This window comes from Pinus tabuliformis, chromosome 6 (assembly GCF_031772625.1).
Source record: "Pinus tabuliformis cultivar Carrire ecotype Pingquan chromosome 6, CPIR1, whole genome shotgun sequence".
Lineage (NCBI taxonomy): Eukaryota > Viridiplantae > Streptophyta > Pinopsida > Pinales > Pinaceae > Pinus > Pinus tabuliformis.
Window position 1 is genome coordinate 856,304,154 of NC_142292.1, and position 11,120 is coordinate 856,315,273.

General features: G+C 37.5%; 1 protein-coding gene across 1 annotated transcript; it reads left to right on the forward strand.

The window, feature by feature from the left end:
- The first annotated feature begins 2,442 nt into the window (after positions 1 to 2,442).
- Positions 2,443 to 10,550, forward strand: LOC149261585 (ABC transporter G family member 35-like). Its single transcript, XM_089422391.1, has 23 exons — positions 2,443 to 3,307; positions 3,472 to 3,681; positions 3,886 to 3,970; positions 4,068 to 4,227; positions 4,354 to 4,430; positions 4,552 to 4,605; positions 4,720 to 4,810; positions 4,938 to 5,239; positions 5,350 to 5,631; positions 5,771 to 6,087; positions 6,196 to 6,356; positions 6,554 to 6,657; positions 6,792 to 6,945; positions 7,050 to 7,205; positions 7,334 to 7,503; positions 7,614 to 7,946; positions 8,034 to 8,324; positions 8,410 to 8,493; positions 8,611 to 8,744; positions 8,885 to 9,112; positions 9,255 to 9,426; positions 9,613 to 9,867; positions 9,977 to 10,550. Exons 1-23 carry the CDS (start codon positions 2,910 to 2,912, stop codon positions 10,244 to 10,246), a joined length of 4,488 nt encoding a protein of 1,495 aa, XP_089278517.1. The 5' UTR covers positions 2,443 to 2,909; the 3' UTR covers positions 10,247 to 10,550.
- Positions 10,551 to 11,120: the final 570 nt, after the last annotated feature.

Sequence of the window (11,120 nt, forward strand, 5' to 3'; positions counted from 1 at the left end):
TTATAATGGTAGAATAAAAATTGATATAATTTCATACAACTACAAACATGACCTATTTATTCATCCCTCTAAACTATATGTGTGTGCATGTGTGTTTCTTTTTTGTCAAAGTAAGAAACATTCTACCTTAAAGCATTATGAGGCAACACCCGCCTTATCATTATTAGACCAACTTTTCCATTCACATGCAATACCTAAGATACACAACCTAGTTAGAACATAACCTTTATTAATGTTGAAGAAGAATACTCCACTAAAACCCATGTATAAGTTTCCAAATGGATTGTGAAGGGAATAGGCATGTCTAGAGGATGCCCTTGCCTTTCAAATATCCACATATAGGAAACCAGAGAACCTCTTGCACACAGTCCATCATGAGGGCGATGACCAGTATTTAATCTAGATAAAACATTGATGTTACCATTGATGCACTCCCCTTTGCATGATAATGCCAGATCAAATGTTAATAATGTAGGAAATAGCTAACATGAGACAAATGGGTTTGGAACCTCTCCCTCCACCTCAACTCCCATGCATAATTTTGACCTCTCCTTACCATTATGGTTACAATTTTAGGTCTTATTGTCTCTTATCCCCTTCTTCTTCCCTCTAAGCTCATTATGTTGTGCACTCTAAACACTGGTGCCACAAAATAGTAATCATGAAAATGGTCTTATCAAGTGAACCAAATCAGAGATGGTTGTTTCCATCACTGCAATGACCTTTTAGTGCTCTATTTTGTTATTAATTCAGATGAAACTTGATTTTTTTGAGGAGTAGATGAAGACAAAACAGGGTTCTTGGGATGATGATTTATTTAACCTATAGGTCATAGACTTCATGCCACATTTGTGTCATGCCCACTTCTAGGATGTAGAGTTTTGTCACATAGTTGAATTCTATTAGTATATGACAACCTTTGTCGCCAAGCGTTTTCTTGAGCATGCACGAGACTGGGCTGAACTTAAGGGCAACTAACAAATTTAGAAAAATAAAGCCATCTACAACCTATTACCTACTTGTGGTTGGTTAGGAAAAGTGGCATAGTAATTGTTTCATATGCTCCTAGTAGCTCCTAGTACAATCCCATCAAGCTCTCTAAGGCTAGGACAATCATGTGGATTCCTTCCCTCCTTATTTGCAGGTTTTAGTGATAAGTTGCGTTCTTGAACCTTTTTGTTTTTTTTTTTATTTCAAGTTTCATATATTTTATTTAGTCTTCATTTATGTACTTGTTTGATATCCCCTAGGGAAAATCCTCTTAGTCACTTATGTTTTGGATTGACTCTGTATTTATAGAGGTTTTTTGAATCTTTATTTCATTTTGACCAAAATATAGCTCCTTTGAATATCACTGCCCTATTGACTTAACATTGTAAGTCATCTGTATCATAACATTTATATCATAATGAAATCAAATTACTTAAATAAATACTCCACTGAAAAGGAAAAACAAATTTCCTAATTTATATTGTAGTCCTAATATTTTCACTTATATTAAAAATTAAGATAATATAATAACTTAACTTCACTCTAAGATAATATAATAACTTAATTTCACTCTATAAAATATATATATATATATAGAGATATGTAATATAAAAAAAATAGCGCCAACATAACCATGGTGAAAAAAATATATAACATAAAATAATATTTATATAATTTTTAAATTATTATTTTATAATAACCTTCCATTTTTCTTTATATTATATATTATTTTTATACTTATAAATAATTATATATAAAAATATATAATATAAAATAATATTAATATGATAATGAAAATAATATAAATGTGATAATGTAGATTAAACATTTTTATATAAATATATATTTAAAATATTATATTTAATCAGCATTCCACATTAATATTATTTTAATGTTACACATCTCCTTCACCACCAATGATATAAAATAGTTATATATCTCCCTCACAATCAATGGTACAAAATAGCTACATATTTCCTTCCTAAAGCAATAATAAACTCATTAAAAGTGCCTAAATGCATTGTATATTTACTTTTAGTCCTCTTCCTACTTAACAAGTGAACAATGCCTCTATCACTTGAGTCTTTTTACGCACCTGTCAGTTTCACTGAAAAATTCAATTTGAAAACTAAGGAATCTTCAGCGTGTTCTCTCTGTAATATTACAAGTAACTTGTTTTTTTTGTTAACGGTGTCGAAAAACGCCCCAGATTTTGTGAAATCTTGTGAAAATGTAGGAGGAATGAAAAGGATAGGAAACGCAGGGCAGAACGCTGATCACTGACCCAGTCAAAGGAGCCCATCCGCAAACGAGAAGATGACGAGGCTAGTCAAAATCGCCGGCAGGGTGGTGCAGAGTGGGTGGACACCACCGGTTGGTGAGCCAGCCTCGCCAATTCGGTGTTTCTTGACCTCCCAGACTTTACACATGGATATTCTGCCATTGACCGCCATGGATAATAATCTATCATGATCATATAAATTCTACATGCATCTCCTAACTCTTCAAATATCCTGCGTCGCGCCAAGCTACCGCAGGTGGGTGCTGAGGAAAATTTTCGTGCCTCTTCAGAGGCATCAAAACATAACTCTCGCTCGAGCCCAAGTGTTTTCCTCGTCTCTTGCTTAGAGGTTGGACTTTCACAATTGTTTTGTTCTGGTTCAGTTTCTTGAATAGTTATAAATAACTAGCAAGCCACTACTTCCATTTATGTCACCTCCATAATTTTCATATTCACTTTGATCAGTTCCCTGACTATAATTTGAACATATTGCCTTTGTACTCTTCATCCAAATTCAAAACCCAGGATCTCTTCACCTGTATCAGACAGATGAAAATGGTGTTCTAATTCTGAAATTTGGTCTTATAGTCGCCCAATTTGCACAGGTTGTGCATTGTTGGTCTTAGAGGAGTCAAACATGGACGGAGTGGAGAAAATGATGGAGTCTGGGAAGAGGGCGAGCAGAAATATGAGTAGGAGTATGAGGAGTGGCAGTAAATCGAGTTGGGGAGTTGAAGATCTGTTTAATAGATCCAGCACTCGGTCACATGGACAGAGGATAGATGATGACGAAGAAGCTCTCAGATGGGCAGCTCTTGAGAAGCTGCCCACCTATGATAGGCTGAGGACCAGTATTATGCAAACTTTTGTAATGGACACTCAGACGAATACTAATAACAGCAAGATGGTTCACACTGAAGTGGATGTTCGGAAGCTCGGAATGACAGAGAAACAGGCCTTCATTGAACGTATCTTTAAGGTGGCAGAAGAAGATAACGAGAAGTTCTTGAGCAAGCTCAGAAATCGTATTGACAGGTGAGTTCGTGTTTGTGTATTTGACACCCACAAAAATAGGTTCTGAGTTTTCGATTTTAATTCCCAAGGTACCAATAGCTCATATGGTGATTTGATATGAGACCTTTAATTGAAGGTTTTGCAATCCAGAGCTCACATAAATACTGTTTTGGCACTTTTTGCAGAGTTGGTATCCACCTTCCAACGGTAGAAGTCCGATTCGAACACTTGACAGTTGATGCAGAGTGTTTTGTGGGTAGCAGAGCTCTTCCCACACTATGGAATACTGTTATAAACTCGGTGGAATCCCTAATAAGCATGACTGGACTGTCATTCAGCAAGAAGGCAAATCTTACAATTTTGAAAGACGCTAGCGGAATCCTAAAACCATCCCGGTAAAAGGCTTGTCCTGTGGAACAATTCATTTATAATCAAATTGCAATAATATACAGAAATTATAATGCAATTAGTGTTTGAATATATTAAATCTCCCTTGACCCTGAAAGGTTTTCTGGCCTTAGCTACAAGGGTTGGTCCTAAAAGATCTTACTTGGAACAATGATAAATGCTTACACCATGTCCTTGCACTGGTTATGCAGAATGGCTTTGTTATTGGGTCCCCCTGGGTCTGGAAAGACATCACTGCTACTAGCCTTGGCCGGGAAATTGGACACTGGTTTAAAGGTTAAACCCTTTTCCTATGCTTATCATTGTGCAGGTATGCTATATAAAGTTTTATCATTAGAGCAAAGTATTTACTTAACCATTCTTGAATGATCAGGTGAGGGGAGAGATTACTTACAACGGGCATAGGCTCAATGAGTTTATTCCTCAGAAAACATCTGCTTACATAAGCCAGCATGACTTGCACGTTGGAGAAATGACAGTCAGAGAAACAATTGATTTCTCTGCTAGATGTCAGGGCGTTGGTGAAAGATATGGTGGGTGCTGTAACTGAATTTCAATCCAGTTTAGTGACTTATATTTCAACTGGTTAATTAGTGCTCTGTATCACAAAGTGTCTTTTATATTGAACGGCTTGTTTGTTGGCGCTTTTTTGGATGTAGCGCTGCTTGCGGAACTTGCTAGGAGAGAGAAACAAGCCGGGATTTTCCCAGAGGCAGAAATTGACCTATTCATGAAAGTAAGCATTGTGCCACTTACCTCCTCAGAGAAAAGCTTGACACTTTCTAATGAATCACTAGGCACTGTGTTTGCTACGGTCAATTTGGTTCTTAAATTGTGTGGTCGCTTGTTTTGTGCAGGCAACAGCAATGGAAGGCGTGGAGAGTACCCTTCAAACTGACTATACCCTCAAGGTACTGATAAATGCATTCTTGGCCCAATCCAGCTCTAATTTAAAGCTTTAGATGGATGAATAGGGAACAGAGGAGGTGCAGGGATTCACTGCTTTAATATCTGTGTCTGAACAGATTCTGGGCTTAGATATTTGTGGAGATACAATAGTTGGTGATGATATGCAAAGAGGAATCTCTGGTGGGCAAAAGAAGCGTGTCACAACTGGTATGGCCGCTATCATACTGAAAATTCTTTTGATCAAACTAGAGATCTGTATTTGAGTATAGATATCATCAATATTCACAAAACGCATTACAGTATTAAAATAATTATTAAAATGTTCACTTTGCAGGGGAGATGATTGTTGGACCTACCAAGACACTCTTCATGGACGAGATCTCAACAGGCCTTGACAGCTCTACCACGTACCAGATAGTTAAATGCCTGCAGCAGTTTACCCATCTCATGGATGCAACAATTCTTATGTCTCTGTTGCAGCCTGCACCAGAAGCATTCGATCTCTTTGACGACATAATACTCTTATCAGAGGGGCAGATTGTCTACCATGGACCTAGGGAGAATGTGCTGGAATTTTTTGAAGGCTGTGGATTCAAATGCCCTGAAAGAAAGGGCACTGCAGACTTCTTACAAGAGGTATTCAGTTTATAAAAAAAAAAATAATTATTGATTTCATCTAATCAGTGCTTTCAAATTCGAATAGTACATTATACTTACATTTCCTCTCCAATATCGCATGCTTACAGGTTACATCTAAGAAGGATCAAGAACAATATTGGGCAGACAATACACGGCCTTATCGCTATGTACCTGTTAAAGAATTTGGATTTAGATTCAAGCAGTTTAAGGTAGGATTGGATTTGGAAAGCGATCTATCAGTCCCTTATGATAAGAACAGAAGTCACAAAGCGGCTTTGGTATTCAATAGGAACCCTGTCCCCAATAAAGAGATCTTCAAGGCCTGTTTTGCAAAAGAATGGCTTCTTGTCAAGCGGAATTCGTTTGTTTACATCTTTAAAACTGCACAGGTGAGATACTTCGGAGTTCGGACTCTATAATTTCGTCAGATTTGAGATAAGTTATACGTTATTTCAACATGTCAATCTTCGATGAGAATCATCAGCACAAGGTTAAAGGATATCTTACTGGAACTATTTCTCTTTGCAGATTATAATTGTTGCCTTCATCGGATCCACTGTATTCTTGAGGACTGAAATGCACCATAAAACCGCAACTGACGCAAATCTGTACCTTGGAGCACTCTTTTTTAGCCTCATCACCAACATGTTCAATGGATTTGCAGAATTGTCCATGACAATTTTCAGGCTCCCTGTGTTCTTCAAGCAGCGGGATCTTCTTTTCTACCCTGCATGGGCTTTCACTGTTCCTACTTTTATACTGAGAATTCCGATGTCATTGGTGGAAGCTGGTATTTGGGTGCTGATGACTTACTATACCATTGGGTTTGCCCCTGAAGCTAGCAGGTACTATCAATGAATCAATTGTTTATCAGGATTATTCTCAGTATTGTAAGCGTAGTCTCTTCATTGCAATCATTCCTTCTAACTGACACCAGCGTTTTTGCCCTGCAGGTTTTTTGGACAATTTCTCCTCATCTTCCTAGTTCATCAGATGGCATCAGCCCTATTCCGCCTTATAGCAGGAGTTTGCAGGACAATGATCATAGCTAATACTGGAGGAGCTTTAGCTCTTCTTATCATCTTCATGCTTGGAGGATTCATTCTTCCTAGAGGTTAGTATTGTTTTTTCCTTTCTAACTCATGGACGGAAAATCTGTCTATGAGACCAACGCAGAACTGATGCAAGACCAGAAGGTTAAGCAAGTTGGAAGTTACTTTATTACTGTAATCATATAACAGTATTTTGGTCTTTTAACAATGAAGCAACAGTTTACAATCAAATTAACAGCTTGATGCATTTCAAATGCAGATAGCGTCCCAAATTGGTGGATATGGGGCTACTGGTGTTCCCCTTTGATGTATGCAGAGAATGCGATATCCGTGAATGAGATGCTTGCTCCTAGATGGAAGATTGTAAGATTTCAATGTTTTTAACCCACTAATAATTCTGTGCAATTCTATAGAGCCAAAGGATTTTTAACTATGAAGAGGTTTTATACAACCATGCATCACAATGACTAGTTTTATGGAACCGTGTTGGACTTCAGGATGCAGGCAATGGCACTAATTTGGGGCTTACTGCGCTGAAGAGTCATAACATCTTTACACAAGGATATTGGTTTTGGATAGGAGCCGCTGCTTTGTTGGGCTTTTCATTACTCTTCAATGTGCTATTTAACTTGGCTCTTGCATATCTAAATCGTGAGTTGCTTAACTGCACACATGCCTTCAATTATCTTTCTGTTCATCTCTATTTTATCGAATCTTTTCCAATATGAAATGATATGGGATTTGTTTATGCGTAGCTCTTGGGAAACCTCAAGCTGTCATTTCTGAGGAAGATTATGAAGAAATGCAATCCCAACAGAATGGTACAGAGCAACGGCTCAATACAAGACCATCAAGGTCCAGAAGAGGATCTTTCCCACGTTCTCTGTCTTCCGCAGATGCCAATAATACCTGTAAGAAAACTATAAACCATCTCTTTCTCAGATTTTGTTGAACATATTGAACTTTTAAGGGATTAGATAGAAGATGAATTCCATGATTTTCAGTTCTATAATAAATTCCTCGATCTTTGGTTATGCAGCTGAAATGCAGATCAGACAAATGAGCATCCGATCAGCTAATATAGCAGGCAATAATGAATCGGCTTTGGAGGATGCAACAGGAGTTGCTCCAAAGCGAGGAATGGTTCTTCCATTTCAGCCACTAGCCATGTCTTTTGAAAATGTCAAATATTTCGTTGACATGCCCGCTGTATGTTACTTGAGCCATGAGACTGGTTTATTAGTGATCCAGATATTGCCAATTTTTGTGAATTCTCTTACTTGAAGGCTTTGGCTGACTGATCCTGGATTCGTCTGCAGGAAATGAGGGAACAAGGAGTGACTGAAGATAGACTTCAATTGCTCCGAGATGTTACAGGTGCATTCAGACCTGGTGTTCTTACAGCATTGATGGGGGTCAGTGGTGCAGGGAAGACAACTCTCATGGATGTCTTAGCTGGAAGGAAGACTGGAGGATATATTGAGGGTGATATCCAGATCTCTGGATTTCCCAAAAAGCAAGAAACCTTTGCTCGGATTTCCGGTTACTGTGAGCAGAATGACATACATTCTCCACAGGTCACTATCCGGGAATCGCTGTTATATTCGGCATTTCTCCGTCTTCCTAAGGATGTTGACAAAGAAACCAAAGCTGTAAGTCTACAAAACTAATCAATTTCTCTTATTAGACACGGTGCCAAATTGTCCTGTTACTGACTCGCAAAAGATTCCAATTTGCAGGCCTTCGTTGATCAGGTCATGGAACTTGTCGAGCTAGACAATTTAAGGGATGCACTGGTAGGCCTGCCCAGTGTGACCGGATTGTCAACTGAACAAAGGAAAAGGTTAACAATAGCTGTTGAGCTTGTCGCAAATCCTTCTATAATTTTCATGGATGAGCCCACTTCTGGTTTGGATGCCAGAGCAGCTGCAATTGTTATGCGTGCTGTTCGAAATACAGTAGATACTGGAAGGACAGTTGTATGTACCATTCATCAGCCCAGCATTGACATCTTTGAAGCTTTTGATGAGGTAAACAAACTTATAGATTTTATGATGATTTAAATTGTTTATTTCTGAGTAGTGTTGATTTCTGACTTTACCATAATGGGTTCAGCTATTGTTGATGAAAAGAGGAGGGCAAGTCATTTACTTCGGGCCGCTGGGCCGGAATTCTCACAAGATTGTTGAATATTTTGAGGTAACCTCTTGCCCGTAGTCCTGTAGTCATTAGAAAAACGATGCTTTGAACAGAGCACTGCTAATTTATTGCTTGAATGTGAGTTAATTTTCTTACTTTCACCATGACAAACTGCAGGCTATTCCAGGAGTACCAAAGATCAAAGAAAAATACAACCCAGCTACATGGATGTTGGAAGTTAGCTCTATTGCTGCCGAACATCGTCTGGGGATAGACTTTGCGGAGCATTACAAAAACTCTTCTCTCCATCAGTAAGCATTAAAGTTATCAAGATTTTGGCAATAGAATCCTTCTACTTATAATAGCTAGCATTACAACAAGTCTACAAGATACAAAGATATCCACTTGAAACTCACATTCTAACATTTCATCATTTTCCTTGGAAATAAAGGTGGAATAAAGCCTTGGTTAAAGAGCTCAACGCTCCATCTCCAGGAGCAAAAGATCTATACTTTGCTACCCAATACTCGCAATCATTCTTCGGACAGTTCACATCCTGTCTGTGGAAGCAATGGTGGACTTACTGGCGGAGTCCTGATTATAATGCTGTTCGATACTTCTTCACACTTATCTGTGCTTTGCTCTTTGGAACGATCTTTTGGAGGGTCGGCACAAAACGGTATGTACTTGAAATTTGACTTGGTAATACAGATTATCGCCCAAAACATTTTGGATAGACAAATCAGCAAATTTTTTCATGCTGTCATTTTATAGCATATAGCATCTTCTCAAATACTAAGAAATAGGTTACTGCATATCAGGGATAGTAGCAGCGATCTCTTTATCGTTGCCGGGGCTTTGTATGGAGCAGTTATATTCTTAGGAGTCAATAACTGTTCAACCGTGCAACCTGTGGTTGCAGTAGAGAGAACTGTGTTCTACAGAGAAAGGGCTGCAGGAATGTACTCTGCATTGCCCTATGCTCTCGCTCAGGTTAGTCCTATATCATTGCTTAATTTATGCTAGACATTCAAACTCTCCACTGGTCAAAGATTGGCCAAGCAAAAATATGGGTTTATAACATTGCACCTCCAAAAGTAAGCTTTGGGGTTCAAATTCTTGGGCCAAAGTAAGCTGATTCCTATTTACATATGTAATATTTGATGATTGCTTTAACAGGTGGTGATTGAGCTTCCATACATCCTTGTCCAGACAATTATGTACACTCTTATCGTTTACAGTATGGTTCATTTCGAGTGGACAGCTACGAAGTTTGCCTGGTTCTTCTTCCTGAACTACTTGACATTTCTCTACTTCACCTATTATGGGATGATGGCGGTCTCCATTACTCCAAACCACCAAGTGGCTTCAATAGTAGCTGCAGCGTTTTATTCTCTTTTCAATCTCTTCTCAGGATTCTTCATTCCCAAACCGGTATGCAAGCTTCTTGCTCTTTATTTAATATATCCACCGGATAACTTGGTTATGACGGATTCATTTACATAATCAGCTTTTCCTAACGGGTTTTTGAACGGATATGCAGAAAATTCCCAAATGGTGGATCTGGTACTACTGGATATGCCCGGTTGCCTGGACTGTCTATGGCCTCATTGCCTCACAGTATGGCGACGTTACAACCATGATAGACGTAGTGGGCGGGGAACCAAAACCACTGAATAAATTCGTGGAGGATTACTTCGGATACAAACATGATTTCTTGGGTGTAGTCGGAGGAGTCCTGGTGGGGTTTTCTGTTTTCTTTGCATTTATCTTTGCTTTCTGCATCAAGGTACTTAACTTCCAACAAAGGTGAAATGCGGAGGAATCGCAAAACACAGAATTCTGTGATTTGGTTAGTTTGAGTTTTCGATATTGTGGTTCTCAGAGGATCTCTCTGAAACCTACCTTGACGGCACTGTGCTGTAGTTACACAGAATTCTGTGATTTGGTTAGTTTGAGTTTTCGATATTGTGGTTCTCAGAGGATCTCTCTGAAACCTACCTTGACGGCACTGTGCTGTAGTTATAGGTGTACAGAATATGTATCAATATTATAGGCGGGATATTTACGATTGTAATCCCGTGGGACTATTTGCAAATAGATTCCAAATACTAAAATCCCCAGTTTCTTCTATAAATATAAATATAGAAATTTTTATAAATATAAATGTGTAGTCTCATTATTTAAATTAATTTATAAAGAAATTTAAATAAAATTATTTGCTGAAAAGGCCGTGTAAGGGTTAAGTTGGGTTTTTTTAATAACATGATTGTGATTTGTTGTCCTAAAAAATGTATTTATGAATGAATACTTAAATTCAACACTGTGAAAATTTAAATTTATAATTTTAACAAATCTTTATTAAATTTTGGATAAAATTGAAATAAAAGAATTTGTGAAAAATATCATTTCACTTGTTAAATAAATTATACTTTTTATACCAAACTAACTTAAATATAAAATATTATAATACTAAAAAAGGAACTTGTCACTTTTCATTTATATTAATAGTTTTATTACTTAGTTTTGATGATGAAACACACTTATTGGTTCGAAACACTTTGGCCAAAAATGTCTCTTATGTAATTTCTACCAAAAGACTTTGTTTAAAATATATTTATATTAAAATATTAGAATTAATTTAAAAAAATAATAATAATAAAATTTTTAAAAGGGAATTTGATTAT

Bases quoted from the DNA above. Each gene is read 5' to 3' on its own strand.
- LOC149261585 (XM_089422391.1), top strand. From the start codon at position 2,910: ATGGACGGAGTGGAGAAAATGATGGAGTCTGGGAAGAGGGCGAGCAGA. The intron at 6,357-6,553 runs GTTAGTATTGTT...TTTCAAATGCAG, and splicing joins AGGATTCATTCTTCCTAGAG to ATAGCGTCCCAAATTGGTGG. The intron at 8,745-8,884 runs GTAAGCATTAAA...TTGGAAATAAAG, and splicing joins AAAAACTCTTCTCTCCATCA to GTGGAATAAAGCCTTGGTTA.